The sequence below is a fragment of the Staurois parvus genome, unplaced genomic scaffold (assembly GCF_062004578.1).
Source record: "Staurois parvus isolate SC_StPar_1 unplaced genomic scaffold, SC_StPar_1.0 ptg000548l, whole genome shotgun sequence".
Lineage (NCBI taxonomy): Eukaryota > Metazoa > Chordata > Amphibia > Anura > Ranidae > Staurois > Staurois parvus.
This window is the reverse complement of record NW_028318344.1, coordinates 312,923-332,564: the sequence shown is the minus strand read 5'-3', so window position 1 is coordinate 332,564 and position 19,642 is coordinate 312,923. Positions and strand designations below refer to the sequence as shown.

Sequence of the window (19,642 nt, the reverse complement as noted above, 5' to 3'; positions counted from 1 at the left end):
AGGGCACATGTAGAAGCGATCTGGAGGCTGCATAGCTATTGGATCATTTTAACCAGACATTCGGTCTGTCAGATTTACACACTCAATTAGATGTTTCCTTCTAGTTCTTAATTAAACTTGTATTTTACGGACATTAAAAATGTGCGGCTGAGCCACATTTTTAACGTCCCCCAACCACTCCCCATTTTGCTGAATAGCCACTGCCACCATAGTACAGCAGCGGGGAGTTTTACACAACACCTCGCCACTATTGCCATACGACGACTCATGATGATAATAACACAGTACAGAAGATGCTGTATGTCTGTCTGTATACAGCATTGTGAGCTTGCCTGTGAACCAGGTTCTCATTGCTGCCTGTGCCCTCGGCCACCTCTCCGTTGACTCACCTCCCACCACTGAGCTACAGCCTCGTCTTCCATCCTCCTCAGTTGAGGAAGGGATAATCACTCCACCTGTAAGGGAATTCCCGTGAGACGGCTGGCGAATAGACGCGCGCATGCATGGCGAAGATTGGCGCCAGATGGACTATTTAAAAAGGTGCCTCTGCTAGTGTTGACTGATCTTCAGCTGTTCCCCATTTCCTGCTCTTTCCTGTGTGATTTCCTTGTTGTTGACCCCGCTTGTTCCTCACCTGACTCAGATTACTCTCCTGCTTGATACTGGTTCCTGACTTCGGCTTTGCTCCTGACTTTGGCTTGCTTCTGATTTGGTACCTCGCTGTCCTCCCGTTGATGACCCTGGCTATTCCTTTGACACTGCTCCTGTCTCCCATCCCAGCTTCCTGCCTTGCTCTGGAGCACACCTGGTGATCTACCATACCAGCTCTGCATATTACTACTGTGCCTGAATAGTAGGTTCATCAGTCTTCCAAGGTCACCAACCGCAAGAGCTGCAAACAACATCTACTGGTGCTCTTGTCCCCCTGGTCCCTAGACACCCTCTGTTCCACCTCCAGTGGGGTCAGGGCTAGTGACACAAGTGAGGCCGACCTCGTCATTTCAGTCTCCTATCAGGTACGTGACACCACCAGTGAAGGAATCACTTTGCCAGTGAAAGGCTGTGAGCAGCTGTGGCTGACTGCCACTGATCAGCATTGCAAAACGCAGCACAGCTTTAGCCTCCTGCGCTCAAATTTTTTTAAAAAAGAGTCTCTCTCTGCTCCTTGCCTACTGGGCCCTGGTGAATTGATGGGGCCTAGGGAAAATATCATTAATGTTACAGCAAGGCCGGCTGTACTGCCCTATTGGAGGCCCTGGCTGTGACTGCACCCTAGGCACCTACCTAGTTTGTCTAGTTTTTCTAGTGGTAGCACTGGCCCTTCTAATATGAGTTTTTTTGGTTTTTGTTTAACTCTCTGATGTCTATTAGCTATGTATTGATTTCTAATAAACTTTGTGACATTTTAACTTTAAATGTTTTATCCTTGGGGTACCGATAAAGCCCATTTATTTTTTTAAAGAAATTTCCTTGCTTCTTGATAAACTAAGGCTGTGGTACCACTTCTATTTCCCTTGCTACCTCTCATATCCACCAGATTTACTAGGTTTTGACATACTAAATAAGTCATATGTTATACTTCCAATTAACATAACTTTTGCAAAAACACATACACCTTTTTAAATTGTAAAAATACAGAAACTATATTACTAAAAGCCCTTAGCATACATTTTTATTAATCTTTACCATTACAGCATATACCAAAATAATGTTAAACATGTGGTTGGATTGGTTTGCCATTAAAGCTACTACAAACAGAATACAATGGATTAAGTGCTCTGTTGTAATATCAGTGGAAGCCACCTTTGGCACTGTACAAACACATCTTGTGTAATATGATTTGTCAAGACGGTGTGTTTGTAGACCATTGAAAACTATCTTTCCATCAGTAATAATCTGATATTTATGCTTTTGCAAGTTTAGTAAAATGAAGTATGTGCTTGCTATACATAAAAGGGGATTAGCATGATTTAGGAAAGAGTGCGCAACCTGTAGGCCAGAACCCAGAATTCTGTCACAAAATAAATTTTTGGGGACCCAAGATTATCATATATTAAATCTATTGATTTTAGATAAAACCATACATATTGAGTCCCAATAAAAGACTGACTGAAAAATCTCATTCTAATGCATGAGACCTTTAAAAGAATGAGCACCACTGACTTAAGGATTTTTATATATGTGTGTGAGTTGCAGCTGTATATTTAGATGCTTGCGTAAAGTTCTAAGCACAACACTGAAAAGTGATCCATGTTGGTTTGGAGCCAGTTTACAGGTATTCAGGCCACTTCTTCAATGCCTGTTTTTTTTATCTCAAGGTAGATCTTGCATCAGTTGGCCCATGTTTATGGCGTGGTTCCATTTATTTTAATGGGCATGGTTGACAAGTGGCACTTATACAAATGCAGCAAGAAAAGTTATATTTGCCACACCACAAATCATCTTGGTCACCATAATGTGGACAGACCTGAGCTGTCACCATAATGTGGACAGACCTGAGCTGTCACCATGTTATTTTATAGGAGGACACTAAGGAGGCAGTGAAACACAGATCAACCACATGTTTTTACTGCCCCTTTACCACGTGTGTGAAAAGGCATACAGGAGTCATCAAGTTTTTGACTATAGATGCTACTGAAAAAAATTATTAACCAGCTACCTATTCATAGAAAATCAAAACCTTTCTCCTCTTTGCTGCTTTTTTTCTTACTCTAGTGCCCTATTACAAAATGATTTGTGGAAGGAAATTTTCATTTAGCAATTTCTGCTTTTACATACTGCAGCTGTGCAGATAGAATACCTATATAAGGACATTGGAATTAAAGCCACCATACTTTTACTTTGTGGCTGATTTGCAGTTCAGTTGAAAACATTTAGCTGTACTGTCCCAGAATTGGTTGTGGCAATGAAGTTAAAGAGCTTTCCATCGGAGGATCCTCACAGAGATATTTTTCTTTCTGATATACTGTGTGTGTGTGTATATATATATATATATATATATATATATATATATATATATATATATAAAATCCAAAGATAAGGTGGCACTCACAGGGCTTGAAAGGTGAACACTCACTGATGAGTTTTTTTCAATGAGGCACAAGCTTGACTTCCTCAGGAGTTTGTGCCTGGTCCAAATGTGTTCACCTTTCAAGCCCCTTGAGTGCAACCTTTTGGATTACACTGTATATACTTCATGCTTTGCTGAGCACCTGGGCCCATTCTTTCTCAAATATGTGTACAGTGATAACTACAGGTTTATATACTGTATGTACAAGGGGCGTTCAAGTCAAACCAGGAATTCAAATTTTACAAGTATAAAAAGGGGTACTAGCGTGGTGGTACTGTACATAAGTGGCAAGTGTGTCCTATTATTGATAGGCGGCGCACATGTCACAGAAGTTTCTTGTGAGCAAAGGCGTAAAACCCATGGATATCTACAGAAATCTTCAAGCACAGTACGGTGATGAGACACTCAGCTGCAGTAAGACATTTGAACGGAGTAAACATTTCAAAGATGGCCGTATGTCCATCAGTGCCGATCCTGGCCGTGGTGGTTCCCAACCCACAGCAGTCATTCCTGTGAACATTCAGCGCGTGGAACACCTGATCCTGGATAATCGATACACAACCTGTCGTGAATTTGCACAGGAGACAAATCTTTCTGTGTGAACGGTAAACGCAATCATTTATGAACATTTGCATTTTTGAAAAGTTAGCGCACACTGGGTACCAACACAGCTTTCCACTTTTGACCAGCACAGAGGTGTTATACATACGTATCTGCTAAGGGCGTCCTGATTCTCCAGGACAATGCACAAGCTTATACTGCTCACCACACTACGTGCACATTACAGCAACTTGGCTGGGAGGTATTGCCACATTCCCCTCGCTCCAAGGGATTTCCACCTGTTTGGACCCCTAAAAGAGTTACTTGGAGGTCAGAATTTCAGCACTGATGACAAAGTGAAGCAGGCTGGCCTAGGATGAGTCAGGCATACTGACAAATCTTTCTATACTGAAGTTATCCAAGTGTTAGTTAAACACTGGGATGGGTGTATAAATGTATCAGGGGAGTATGTAGAAAAATAAATGCAGTTTCCACTCCTTGAAATGTCTTCTTTTGATATATAAACTCAAAAGTCCTGGTTTGACTTGAACAGCTCTTGTGTGTGTGTGTATATTTTATATATATATATATATATATATATATATATATATATATATATATACATACACACACATACACAGCATTGTGATTTTCAAAAATGTTCTCTGCTTTTCTTGCTGCAGGACATCCATTTATTTTGAGAAAATAAAATTGGGGGGGGGGGGGGAAAGAGTTCAGTCACCTGAAGTGTCAAAGCATCATAAAGTATTCTGTGCAGCGTTATGGCAGTATTCGCTCTCAATGATAAATAACCCCCCTATTGTAATGACAGTATATTTAAAATTTAAAAGCCTAATTTATTACCTTATGTTAAAGCTCTAGCAACAATTTAAGCAACTGAAGTTTTTTTACAGTTTAATCAGCTTAACAGAAATACAGATATATTTGAGAAGCTGTTTTGTAAAGAGTGATATATTGCAGTTATACAGTGAGTCTCAGCACGGTTGAATAGCACCGTACTCTGCTAAACAATCTTGTGTTTTAGGTTTGTGTATGTGTATATTATTTTTTACATGGATAACTTCACGTTAATGAACTAAAGAAATCCATATTTGTTACAATGCGTTGTCTAATTAGGGAAGTGCAATTACTTTTTTTCCTGCGGTGCTACCTGATGGCCAATATTGGAATAAGACCTAATGATTCAGAGTAGAGCCTTATGCACCAGTGGTTTTCAATGTATTGGTAATCAACAGTGGGCCAAAGATCCTGCTGTTGTCTAAATAGGTGTTATGGGAAGTGGACCCTTGTGTCTTACTACATCAGAATCAGATTGTTGATTTTCTTCTGAACAGGATATCCTTTGTAACTGGTTGATATTTGCATTTTATATTAGTTTTGAAAGGTTAACAATGAAAATGCATTAGGTCCCTGCTGAGCAGCAAAGCTAAGTAAGCTAGAAGACATGGGACAATTGTGATCCTCATCCAAATATTCTAAAATTGTCCTTATTTATATAATAAATAAGACTGTGATTCAGTGAATTGAGGATAACACCAAACAGCTGGGGTTATCTAATGTAATGCCATCTTGCCACATAATTCATATTGGTAATTGCAAAGGTCATGAAAATAATGTATGTTAGTTTACATGTACTGTATGCTGTTATATTACCCATCTTGTTCCCACAGTGACCTGTCTGAATCAGAATGCCCTTGCCATATAAAGCCCTTGTGAACCTCAACATGTAGGCTATACACAATGAGTGATATTCAATAGATGACAGATGTCACATGGCCCATGTTGTGTTAGTCATGTATTACTCCATACAGCAAAGACGTTTCTGTGGAATTGCATGTCATAGTTTGCTAAAAATACAAGGCTTACCTTGAGGACATTCATGATGCCTCAGGTATCAAAGTGAAATGTTCTGTGTCAGCCAGATTCTTCCCTGTGGAGATTCGATGTAACCTACTACTAGGATCCTGGAAAGACATTTTGAAAATTGAGGTCTGCTGCATGCAGTTCAAATACAAAGGTAACATCTTTTCTATGTAATGCACCAAAACACTACTCATCACAATTGCACATGATCAACAATGATGATGAGGCCTTTGTTATGTTCATGTAGCTTGTAAAACCATGAATTAAACTTGTATACCTGTCAGGCAGCTTACATCCATATTACATCCTTCATACAAACCAAAATTGTGCTATCCAGTACACACTACAAGAACATTCCTGATGCTTCTGTCGCCTTTGGCAACAAAAGCTTTACCTGTCATTTTCAGTCCCCTTTAAGGAGCCATCTAATCAAAATATACTGGATGTTACCTCATACGATTGCTTAAAGATTCAGATTGTGCAATCACAAACAGCAACCAATCACAGGTCTGCTACTCTTCCTTCCTAAAAGCTGGTATATGATTGGATGCTATAGGTTACAGAATAACAGAACCTTACCGACCTTTCTAATATTTTGTTTGGAACTAGGTCCTAATTTTATGATCTCTGTGATAATCTCATAGAATACATATAGCAGATATGTATTTCACCTGTATATTAACACTATTACAATAAGCAAAAAAAAAAAAAAAGTACAGATATAAAATTTGTGTACTGTTATAAATAATACACATAAGGTAAATTGTCATCTGAGATCATCCATATCCAGTTTCTTTTCTTTGACTAACTGACCAAAAATGATTGTTTTTGGTCAATAAAGATTACAGTCATTGAACAACTGATTTTACTCCATGTTGAAATGCAACAGTTTTTTCCTGTTAAATGACACCTGAGGACATCTTTATAAAACAGTGAATCTGACATTTACCAAACACAGCAGGTGAATAATCCAGGTACATGTGTTTTAAATGACAGAGCATGTCTGGTGAAAGCTACATTATTTGCTTTATAAATAGACCCCCTATAATCTGTGTACTGTTTAATGTGTGCCCTGATATACTATTCACAAACTGTCATGGAAATGCTGGTAATGTAAAATGTTTTACAATTTGCTTTTAATTTGTTCAAAAAGTAGTTGTATTTCACAGTTAATAAGGTAAGACAATGTTGGTTTTTAAATATCATTATCATATTATCATTCTATCTAATATCATTAGATGTTATATTAGTGGCATTAAACACTGTATTTCCTCTACAGGTGGAAATGTATGCAATTAACATTTTTTTGTTTTGGAGACATGATCAAAAGCAAAAGTGAATCCTCCTAAACAGTAATCACCTCTACTCTGTATTAGTGCAGCCAAGATATTTTCTACAGGAAGCGGATGGGACCTGATCTTTTTCATTTTCACCTATCATATGTCCTGAGTTTTGACAACACATTTCACCCCTTTTATTCCAACTAGCAAAAACTATTGCAAAAGAAAGATTATCTTTCTTTATTGGTTACTTAGGAGTGTATTTTAGTTGCTATCTTTTGTCCATTTCTAATTCTTCAATTACCACTGTTCCACCATTAAATCGATCATTCTGTTAATACTTAAGTCTGGAGAGTCGAAAATGTCAGTGGAAAATATACTTGAATTCATGGGACTACCAGGTCCAAAGTTGGAAGTGGATCCTGACGTCAGTGCTTCAAGCCAGTCCGCTGGATCAAATGGAGCACAAGATGATGAGGAAGAAGAGGATGATGGGGACATGTTTTCTGGATGATCTGGTGAAGATGGCATTTCAATCTGATCAGGAGAGAACATAACTGAGAAGCTATCCTGGCCAGACAGGAAATCATAATTCCCAGACACTGGAAACTCCAGAATTGTAGAACTGGGAACAGTTGGAGGTGGTTGAGCATCCATACAGCAATGAACTTGCTTTGTGAAATTCCTATTTTGAGCTGCATATGTATTTTGAAGATCACTTTCTGGCTTTAGGGTATCCACCATGTCACTGTCGACATGCATTAATTCATCTGAAATGCAAAATGGAGACAATGCTCTAAAACATAAATTCTCACTTAAAGCAGCAGAGATGTTAAGTTCAGCCTAAATGAAAAATTTGTGTAAAGATTGAGGTTGACTCTAAAAATACTCTGAAATTCCGTCATTACTAGGTGATAAAACATTAGCCAACACAAAATTGATTTTTCATTTTTTGGGCAGTATCATTAAGTGTAGCCACCACTGGTTTCTAAAATGGAACCTGTCAGGGTAAAAATGTTTGAGCTGCCATTACTAACTTGTTCTTGTTGTTTGGTGTTCAGGGCTATCATCATTATCCTTATTTTTCCCCTTTATGAGTCACTGAACCCCCAGGAAGCATGTGCAGATATACGCATGATTGTTGGAAGTCATTGACTCACCAAGTAGTGAAGATCGGATAAAGATGACCTGGAATGTGCACGTTCAAAAACATATCAGTAATAGCAACTCCCATATTTCTTTTCTGACAGGTTTCTATTAAACTGAATGTCAGGAGAATATAAAACAGCTTTTAGACCAGTGTTATATTTATTTAAGCAGGGCTCAATGTATATGAAAATAAAAATGGACCAAGTAAGAGACAGGGGGCTGGCAGTATGGGACAAGCAGAATTTACTGCTTTACACAGTGCTGTCAGTTAAGGATGGGAGGAAATGTTTGAGAGGGGAGAGCACAGGGATAACCACTTCAGGGTGCTGATGTTCCTACATTGCCCAATCAGCAGGTTGGGGTCAGGCAGGTGACCATGGAAACATAACATCTGCAATTTGTAACACATAGTCACCCATCAGGTGAATGAATGTTGCCACCTTTTACACACAAAGGATGCCTGCAGCTCTCACATTAAAGTGGCACATAAGGGGGCGGTAACATTGAGATTTTGAGATAATGATTTGTGTTTGGGATTTTGATGTAATACCCTTGGATATACCCTCCTTGCTGCTGTTACGTTGAGTGTTGGCTTGACTTTATGCTAAACAATGAGGTATTATGAACCATACTTATTTCTCTCTCTCTAAATAATATATATATACTATTTATTTATTATTTATTTTTATTTTTTTTTCTTTAAATATTCTGGAGACATTCCATCAGAGGGTGGATAAGACTGTTTCACTTGTATAGTGCAGTAAGATGTCAGAGATATCTGGGAAGTACTCCCTTATGAATCAGTAGGAAATTTTAAAGCTGGTGCTTAACAGAGCCAAAACCTAAGCTGAGAAATTAGTTCTCAACTGATTCTTACATTACATAGTATATGCAGAGCAAATATCTGGAAAACCTTCTGAGAGTTGCTTTAAACTTAATTTTACAATTATTAAAAACTAACCTGTGTGGAGTAAAGGTTCTTCTAATATATCTTCAATTGAATGTGTAATGGCCATCTATGAAAAAACAGACAATTTACTTAGAGGTTGTCATTATATAATACCATGAAGCAGATGTAGAATTTTCAATGAACCACATACTTGTGCCTTTTGTATAGCTTCCTGTAGTTCTTCCTCAAAGGAGCGAGGCTTTTGTACTGGATTTTCAGGACTTGCCGTGATCTGCATTGGAAGCTCGAAATCTTGTCCGATTACTTCGCACGTAGAAGGTGGGAAAACCTGGGAGATTGATAACCAACGTATGTTAGGTCATTCCATGACTAAATAGATAGTACTTTGTAACTTTCAGTGCCCCAAGTTCCCAGCAGGAAAAGTGAGAAAGACAGTTTTGATGTTTAGTAGTTCCAAGAGGCAGAAGGTCATTGCTTTTGGAAGGATATAGATTAATTCAATTGCTGCACAAAAATAAGCATTGCTATAAGTCTTTTTACTAGAATGTCTGTTGACTCAAAGTTTAATACCTGGCACACACAATAAGTAAAATCTTATGAATGATCATTCAGGATTTTTGCATGCTAGTCTCATATCAAATGTGCCAGGGTGTAATCGAAAATAATATCAACATTATAATAAAAAATAATATTTACAGGGTATATATATATTTTTTAAATGATCTGCAGATTATAACCAAAACTTATAGCAATAGAATTATCATTCCATTATTTCAATTAAACATATTTCTGTCCTCCAAAACAATATATTTTTTCATGTTTAGGAACATTTTCTTTGTATACAAAGCTTGTTTTCATTGCCATTTTTCTCTTCCAATTTGTTTTCTTATTTCAGAAAATGCACAGTCTTGGTCACTCAATTTTTTATGGACAAATACTATACTGATTCAACTAATATCATTCATTCTTTTATCTTACAAGAAAAAAATTCATGCTTATCCTTTCATGTGAACAGTCAAGATTGGCTCTCATAAGCTCTAAGAGGTCCTATAACAATACAAATCACCATGACCTCTATGCCCCATCCTTAAAGTAGAACACCATAGAATGAGATGATAGAAAAAAAAATTCAATTCAGCATGTGGGTAGGGAAAGACTATAAAATCTCTTTAAAGAATATGTCAAGTTGGTTGACTCAGTGAGTAGTTTTGCATTTAAACCCATTACTTAAAACAGAATATATAGCAATACACATGTAATGAGAATGCACTGTAAAGATACATGCTATTTACTCACCATGTAGTTTTCATTAACGTCTGGGCTCATCAGTTGCTCCTGGACTGGTGGTGGTAGTTCTGTTCTATCATTATTTAGAGTATACAAAAACTGTGTGTCTTCAGTCTGTGCTTTTGCACAAGAGGTTATTATACATTCATCAATCTCTTTTTTAATTGTTATTCTGGGGTTTAGTTTCTCATTCTTCCGCCGATTTTTTAAGCGTTTGTGCATCTCTAGTTCCACTCGAAGGTCTTCTGCCTGTTTCTGTTCTTGTAGTAACTTCCATGTCAAATTTTCAATCACTTTTTGCTTTTCTAGAAGGACTTGGTCATCATCTATTACTTGCATCACCATGTCTTTGTCCTGACTTCCTGTCTGTGTTTCAGGACTTTCTTTGACATTGGTAGGTGTTTCTGATGGCTCAGGAAGACCCTCAGCAGGAGCTGGAGGAGGAGAAGTTCGGAAGGTGCAAAGAGGGGCAGCAGTGGTGTCACATGACGAAGGATTTTGAAAGGAAGGAATTTCAATAACTGGGGTTATCAAACTTGCACTTTGGATGGGAGCTGGAATGGTCTTGGCACGTGGAATCTGGTATGGCCTAAGGCGTTCCAGTAATGCTGGTTTTGTGCCTGAAACAGGAAGTCCTCTTTTCCTAAGATGTTGGCGAAGTTCTGACACCTTACAAAAAGTACATGAAAGAATATCTTTGTATAATTATGTGATTTTTATCACAAGTTATGATTGTTTAAAGGTAAGGACAGTACATAAGAAATATGACAAGTTAGAATGATGTAAGTATACCAAAGTAAGAATCAGCCTATCATTATGATGGTGTGGCCTAATGAGCCAATAGAAAGATGTAAGGCTAGGCATTTACAATACCAGAAAAGACTGAGATTTCTTGATTACTGCAACCAAGGATTCTGTGCTCCCAATCTGCAGAGACATTTTCAGAATGTATGTGCAGATACCACTTGCAGTGCTGGAGCCTATTTACTAATAATATGTAAGACAGGTCTATTTTACAGGAATATAGGATCCTCCTTTTACTGACTTCTTTTTCAAGTTTTTGACTCTGGTAAAAATTAGTATTAGTAAATGTGAATATCTTTTTTCCTGACACTTCTTCCACATAAAATTACTCAGAAAGCAAAAATGACAGTCTAGGTTTTTTTCTAGTGTTCTACTTCAAATGATTTTCTAATATTAGATGTAATACTAAGTCAACATGAACGTACAAGCTTAAATATTGTATATTAAGAGACAAGACTCTGCTTTACTGTCCTATCCTAGCCAGTGAAAACACACACCTTCCAAAATGGGTCCAACATTTAAACTTAGATAACTAGATATACACTCAAGTTTTATACACTTAGGCCATATGTCATTACAAATTCAACACTGATATCCAGAGCACAGCTTCAGCTAAAACTATGTTTTAGTTTTGGACAAAGTAGTCATGAAGTAAAGGGAAATCTTCTCAGTGGAAACACATGCAGCAATAAAGATCTGAAATAGATTCCAAACCTTTCTACTCTGTTAAAAGTGTTTTTATTGTAGTGAAATATAGGCCTCATTCAGACAGATTGCATTCTGTCTGAATTAAAAAATACCTGTTGAACTTCCCAGAAATCCTGTGAGCTGATAACATACTGTGCTCTGTGCCTGTGCCAACTATCGTCATTGACATTTGTAGTCAGGTGCTTGGCTAAGAATGGAGAGTGAGAGAAACACTGGCTGCAGCTGATTTCTGGAACTGCTGTCCTGCAATGCTGAACTGGCTAATAGCTATATCAGCAAGAGGAGGGAGCTGCTGAGCAGGAAGAGCTCAATAGACTGAGTTCAATATTCACATTGTAGTTAATGTAAATGTGCACTGTTGACTTTGCTGATTCATGGGTAAAGATATACGCATGCTCATAATAATTCTCGAGTGACAACTAGACATGCCCTGACTTGCGAGCGTGCCCATGCACATTATCGTGAGTGAGCATGAATACTTGGCTCTCACTTGCCTATTTAAAGTGGCTCCAGAGACCAGAGGATTGCTGAGTGGTTATCAGCTTCTTCCATTTGTAGCCTGACCCTGTAATTACCTGGCTTGTCTTGAACCTGCTTGTTCCTAATACCCCATTGCTGATTCTGGCTTGTGACCTGACCCTGCTTTCTGTCTGCTGTTTTGGTACCTTCCCTGCTCTGACTCTGTTTTGGTTCCTGATTCTGCAACTCTGCTGCCCAGCTGATACCGACTCCTGCCTGACCGCCCGAGATCCTACATCTGCCCTCTTGCCAGCTTGCTTGCTGCCTGTGGTTCTGCACCTGCTGCTGTGTCTTCACATTATCCAGCTTATCAGTCTGCCTGCTGCTCTACAGATGCAGCAAGTGTCTTCTGGCCAGGATTTCCTATAAGGCACCCTTGCCACTCTGCGCCCTGTTATATCCTATCAACACCTCCAGGAGAAACAGGACAGGAAATGTAAGGGAAAGCCCTCTTGTGAGCTCAGCCTTGACCAGGTATTTAACAATGAGTTATTTCCAGTCTAGTGGTAAAGAACTCTACTCTAAGTTACCTTGGTATAGTGGTTATACTGTCTAGTGGACTCTGTCTGAACCTACTTCTGTGTGTTCATTTATGCACAAACCATCATTTATATTAACCCATTCCAATACATTGAGTTCATTTACCACTAAACAGTCTTATATCTATTTCCTGGTGCCGATTCACAGCCAAGTCAAAGGTATCTATACTTCTGTTCTTATAAGTGCTTGCAGGAACTTTCGTTCAATCAAGTGTGTCAGAGGAGACACTATAAATGTAGCCAACACATCTAAAGGACTGGTAAGCTGACGTATATAACACTTTTGTTTTGGTGTTTAAATATGCTTTGCAGGAAGTTGAAATAATCCCACTTACTGTTAGATCATCCAGGTTTGCTGGTAAAAACTCTGGTTTCAGAGGAGAGGTGGTGGTTGAATTTGGCACAGTTGGCATGGCTGCTGTAGCAGATGGGGGAGAGATATTTAAGGTGGATGTACCAGCAGGTGCTGCTCCTGTGAAGCTAATCACTTGATCTGCTGAAATACTGGGAAACAAAAAAAGGTAGATACTCATAATTTGGGTCATTGTGCTTTGAAAATTTTTTTTTTACACTTAAAGATATTCCCACTGCAGATTATTAATTCATTTTGTACCTTGTAGCTAGAGGGTGAACTGTCTGCACACAGAAAGTTTGGTTCTGTTGCTGGTTGAGGATTTGAAGTTGAAGGAAGATCTGTTGCTGTTGCAGCAAACGAGAGTAGGCAGCATCCATTGCAACCGGAGACCTGTCAGCCTTCTGGTCTGGTGGAATGTATTGATGATACTTGAGCTTCTTAACCTTTGGTTTAGCATCTTTGGGCTTCTTTTGCCTTTGGCTTTTTCCCATATCAGAGGGCTTTGCTGGAGCCTGAAAATTACAGTATATTTTATTTTATTTTTTTTATATAAAAATCTTTGTGTTATGACATGTGGATCTAAAATATGCTAGCCTCAATCCAGTGACTTTGTAACCCACACACTTCCCATAAGTTTGCAGATGCTGGCTGAGCTAAAATGGTCTATCCTGTTTTTTCATCCATTACAAGCTGTCCTAGTCTTGGCTGCTGGATTTAGATATTGTGAGGCCATATGCAAATATGAATGATGGCATCCTCTTTAAAGTCTCCATTTATTTTCCACCACTGATGGTATACTGAATTTAAATAAAATCCAGAATTCTCTATGAGACTCATCTGACTGTTTACTTTGTTTCATAGCCACATTTTGTTTTCACCATCTAGCAGCCGAAATACTGCAGAAAAAGAGCAAAAAGCTGAGCATGTCTATAAGACAAGGCTAGCAAAACACGGCATGGCAGCACACAGCATGCATAGAAAAGATGTTGAGTTTTAGTGGAGCTGTAGAAAGACTTGATGTTTCAGAAGCCCCTGAGTCAAATCTCTTTCAGTGCTACTGCTTGCCTAATAGGTGTCAATTGTTGGCCAGAGAAAGTAAATAAAAACGCAAACACAAATAATAGATATTGGTACCGCCTGTTCAATCCATCCTTATGTAGGCACAAGGTCACCTGTACCTAATAGCAATTATGATCCTAGCTATATATCCGTGGGTACACACAGCAATTTAAGAAATCAGCTTCTTGAGATTTTCTTGAAAAAATAGAATCACATTTCCAATCTAAATGCAATCTGCTTTATTCACGAAACACAAACAAACTATCTTTTCATTAGACAGGTGCAAAATTAGCATGAATACTAATGGCGCCTTTTCCTGATTAGAGTAGATGCAACTGACTACACTGAATGCAGTGACATTGACAGTTAAAATTAACCTGACAGCTTAAAAAAAAAGGGGGTTGACTTGTTTTTGAAGGTGCTTGCAAGGCTGACATATTTATTTTTCATTCACTACTTGGTGAGTCATTGGCCTGGGACATGAAATTATTATCAGCTATTATACAGTACATCTAATATACAGTGAAGGAAATAAGTATTTGATCCCCTGTTGATTTTGAATGTTTGCCCACTCACAAAGAAATGATCAGTCTAAAAATCGAATGGTATGTGTATTGTAACACTGAGAGACAGAATAGCAACAAAAAATTCAGGTATGCATGTCTAACAAATTATGCACTGATTTGCATGTTCATGAGGGAAATAAGTATTTGATGCCCTTCACAAAACATGACTTAGTACTTGGTGGGAAATCCCTTGTTGGCAATCACAGAGGTCAGACGTTTCCTGTAGTTTGCCACCAGGTTTGAAACTATCTCAGGAAGGATTTTGGCCGACTCCTCTTGGCAGATCCTCTCTAAGTAATTAAGGTTTGGTGGCTGACGTTTGGCAACTCAAACTTTCAGCTCCCTCCACAGATTTTCAATCGGATTACTGTCTGGAGACTGGCTAGGCCACTCCAGGACCTTAATGTGCTTCTTCTTGAGCCACTCCTTTGTTGCATTGGCCGTGTGTTTTAGGTCATTGTCATGCTGGAACACCCATCCACGACACATTTTCAATGCCCTGGCTGAGGGAAGAAGGTTCTCATGCAAGATTTGACGGTACATTGCCCCGTCCATCGTCCCTTTGATGCAGTGCAGTTGTCCTGTCCCCTTAGCAGAAAAACACCCCCAAAGCAGAATTATTCCACCATCATGTTGGACAGTTGAGATGGTGTTCTTGGGGTCATAGGCAGCATTCCTCCTCCTCCAAACATGGCGAGTTGAGTTGATGCCAAAGAGTTCAATTTTGGTCTCATCTGACCACAACAATTTCAACCAGTCCTCCTCTGCATCATTCATTCATTCCTTGTTGGTGTAGTGTGTTACTATTTGTTTTCTTGGTGACTGTGGTCCCAGCTGCCTGGAGATCATTGACAAGATCCTCACATGTAGTTTTGGGATGATTCCTAACTATGTTCATGATCATTGACACTCCACGAGGTGAGATCTTGCATGGTGCACCAAACCTAGGGAGACTGACAGTTGTTTTGTGTTTCTTCCATTTGCGAATGATTGCACCAACTGTTGTCACCTTCTCACCAAGCTGCTTGGCGATAGTTTGGTAGCCCAGTCCAGCCTTGTGTACAATCTTGTCCCGGACATCCTTGGACAGCTCTTTGGTCTTTGCCAATCTGATTGGTCTTTGGAATCTGATTGTTTGATTGCTCCTGTGGACAGGTGTCTTTTATACAGGTAACACAATGAGATTAGCAGCACTCCCTTTAAGAGACTGCTTCTAATCGCAGTTTGTTACCTGTATGAAAGACACCTGGTAGCCAGAAATCCTGCTAAATGATAGGGGATCAAATACGTATTTCCCTCATGAACATCAGTGCATAATTTGTTAGACATGCATTTCTTTTGAATTTTTTGTTGCTATTCTGTCTTTCAGTGTTACAATACACCTACAATTCGATTTTTAGACTGATCATTTCTTTGTGAGTGGACAAACATTCAAAATCAGCAGGGGATCAAAATGCTTATTTACTTCACTGTAGACATTCTTGTTTTGGGTCCCTTACTTATAGTAAAGGAATGATACATATAACATGGCTGGGTAATGCACCTTCAAAAGCCTGCAACGGTAGTTCTCACATTTCTATCCTTGCACAAAAGGTTTACCTGATTACGTAAAAAAAAGTACTTATATTATGCGATAGTATACTGTATACAGTATGTGTTGTGCAGAACAATAAAATACCTTAGGAACCCCAGATGGAGCCTGTGCTGAAAGATGAGCACTTGACCTATTGGTTGCCAATGAGTCAGTCTCTGTGATTGTTCCTGAACTTGGCTGGTTCACCTCAATTATACAGGGAAGATCCAGCTGGAAGAAAATAATAAATCTCATATGTCTGAAATTGAAGATATGAATGAAGGTGATATGTATGCTCCTTGTGGCACAATGCCTGTAATTATCTTGGAGAGTCTTGTAAGAGTCAAGCACAGAATTATATAACTGTAGAATTTAAAAATGAAATGTTAAAAGTAGTAGCTATGATGGAAGTGCCACAGGTGTAAGATCGGTGCTATATTGGTTCAATTTATCCATTTAATCTCTGTGAAATTTTACAAAACACATATTAAACAGCACAACATATATCCAAATTACATTGCATTAATCCCCAAATGAGAAGCATTTTGTGAAAGAAACCATATACACACTGTTCAAAAAAATTAAAGGAGCACTTTTTAATCAGAGTATAGCATAAATTCAATTATACTCCTGAAATATTGATCTGGTCAGTTAAGTAGCAGAGGGGGTTGTGAATCCGTTTCAGCTGCTTTGGTGTTAATGAAATTAACAACAGATGCACTAGATTTTTTTCCCCTACTCGTCTTTTCTGACTGCTTTTCACTAGTTTTGCATTTGGCTAGGGTCAGTGTCACTATTGATAGCATGAGGCGATACCTGGATCCTACAGAGGTTGCACAGGCAGTCCAAGTCCTGCAGCATGGCACATCAATACGTGCCATTGCCAGAAGATTTGCTGTGTCTTCCAAAATAGTCTCAAGAGCATGGAGGAGATTCCAGGAGACAGGCAGTTACTATAGGAGTGCTGGACAGGGCCGTAGTAGGTCCTTAACCCATCAGCAGGACCAGTATCTGCTCCTTTGTGCAAGAAGGAACAGGATGCGCACTGCCAGAGCCCTACAAAATGACCTCCTCCAGTAGGCCACTGGTGTGAATGTATCTGACCAAACAATCAAAAACAGACTTCATGAGGGTGGCCTGATGGCCCGACATCCTCAGAGTGTCCAGGAGAACAGTGATGCCCTGGTCCAGATCTGGGAGGAAATACCCCAGGACACCATTAGTCATCTCATTAGGAGCATGCCCCGACATTGTCAGGCATGCATACAAGCACATGGGGGCCATACAAACTACTGAGCACCATTTTGAGTTGCAGCAATGAAATTTCAGCAAAATGGACTAGCCTGCTGAATCATTTTTCACTTTGATATTCGGGGTGTCTTTGAATTCAGTCCTCTGCAGGTTGATAATTTTCATTTCCATCAAACAATGGGACATCCTTATTTTCCTAACACACTACCCAGTCCATATCAGTATAGATATCCAGCATGATATTTTTCCCCATTAAGATCTGATGTGTTTTCAAAGAGCTCCTTTAATTTTTTTGTCCAATATATATATATTATATATATATATAAATATATATATATATATATATATACACACACACACACACAGTATATAGGTGTGTGTGTGTGTGTGTGTGTAAATCACCCAGGCATGCAGACTACTACAAACATTTGTGTAAGAATGGGTCGCTCTCAGGAGCTCAGTGAAAGTTTGGTGGAAGGGAGGGGTTATGGTGTGGGGTTGTTTTTCAGGGTTTGGGCTTGGCCCCTTAGTTGCAGTAAAGGGAACTCCTAACCACTTCAAGTCCAGACACTTTCACCCCCTTCCTGTCCAGGCCAATTTTCAGCTTTCAGCGCTATCACATTTTGAATGACAATTGCGTGGCCATGCAAGACTGTACCCATATGAATTTTTTAGCATTTTTTTGAGACAGGCAAGGCTTTATTTTGGTGGTATATTTTATTTTTTTTATTTGCTATATAAATGAAAAAGTCCAAAAAATTTGAAAAAAAAGTGTTTTTCTTATAAAATATTGCAAATAAATAATATTTCATCATAAATCGTGGCCAAAATGTATTCAATTATCTTTTTAGTAAAAAAAAATAACCCAAATTATTTTATAACCAAAGATTATAATTTGTAAAACTTTTTTTTACATTTTTATTTTGTTTATATTATTATTTATGTTGTTTTTTTTACATACTCTCACCCTAGCAGTATAGTGTCACCATGGTGGGAGGTGATGAAGATTTTTTTTCTTTTACACTGATTGCTTTTACACCCACAACGACGGTAAAAGCAGTCATTTCTCCTTCTCTCTAACTGCATTCTTGCAGCCATTGAGAAATACTGTGTGAGCTGTGATTGGTCACAGCTTGTCACATGGTACAAGGCTGTTGTGAATAGCCTTGTACCATGTGACCTCTGTGATCATTCACAGATTTCACACGTAGTAAGCAATGATGTCACAAGTGACATCTTTCTTACTACTCTGCATGTGATCACTGATTGGCCAATCAGTGATCACATGATCGGGACGTCGCACAGAGGTCCCGTACAACGATTGGAGGAAACAGCAGGCACCGGATTGCTGTGCTGTGCGCTCCCAGGGAGTTCGCACAAGCAGGGGGCAGGGAGGCCATTTATAAATGGCCACCCGCCCCTGCACTGCCACCGTCCGGCCGTTTATATACAACGGCCGGATGGGAGGTGGTTAAGGTGTCAGCATACCAAGACATTTTGGACAATTTCATACTCCCAACTTTGTGGGAACAGTTTGGGGATGATCCCTTCCTGTTCCAACATGACCGCACACCAGTGCACAAAGCAAGGTCCATAAAGACAAAGATGAGAGAGTTTGGAGTGGAAGAACTTGACTGGCCTGCACAGATTCCTGACCTCAACCTGATAGAACACCTTTGGGATGAATTCGAGTGGAGACTACGAGCCAGGCCTTTTGTTCAATATAAGTGCCTGACCTCACAAATGGACTTCTGGAAGAATGGTTAAACATTCCCATAGACACACTCCTAAACTTTGCGGACAGCCTTCCCAGAAGAGTTAAAACTGTTATAGTTGCAAAGGGTGGGCCAACTCAATATGGAACCCTATGGACTAAGACTGGGATGCCATCAAAGTTCATGTGCGTGTAAAGGCAGGCGTCCCAATACTTTTGGTAATATAGTGTATGTATGTATGTATGTAAGGACATTGTCAACTCACAATCTACCTCTCCACCTAGCCCCCCTCCCTCCATCACCCCCTCAACTCTCCCCTCCTCTGACCTCATAACCGCACTGCCCCCCACCATACCTAACGCCCCGCACACTATCACCTCCCCAACACTCCGCTCCTTCAGCCCTGCTACCACTGAGGAGGTCACTAAGGTCT

The 19,642-nt window shown here is 39.3% G+C and overlaps 1 protein-coding gene across 2 annotated transcripts in view; it reads right to left on the bottom strand.

The window, feature by feature from the left end:
• Positions 1-1,657: 1,657 nt before the first annotated feature.
• Positions 1,658-19,642, bottom strand: part of LOC149451110 (myocardin-like) — a 67,785-nt gene continuing 49,800 nt past the window's right edge. For both annotated transcript variants that reach the window (XM_089690948.1, XM_089690949.1), the window contains exons 7-13: positions 16,349-16,474; positions 13,304-13,557; positions 13,026-13,194; positions 10,130-10,789; positions 9,024-9,161; positions 8,885-8,939; positions 1,658-7,544 (exon numbers count right to left, since the gene is read on the bottom strand). In XM_089690948.1, coding sequence (XP_089547074.1) covers positions 7,075-7,544; positions 8,885-8,939; positions 9,024-9,161; positions 10,130-10,789; positions 13,026-13,194; positions 13,304-13,557; positions 16,349-16,474 — 1,872 coding nt within the window. In that variant the 3' untranslated portion in view covers positions 1,658-7,074. The remainder of the gene's footprint in view (positions 7,545-8,884; positions 8,940-9,023; positions 9,162-10,129; positions 10,790-13,025; positions 13,195-13,303; positions 13,558-16,348; positions 16,475-19,642) is intronic.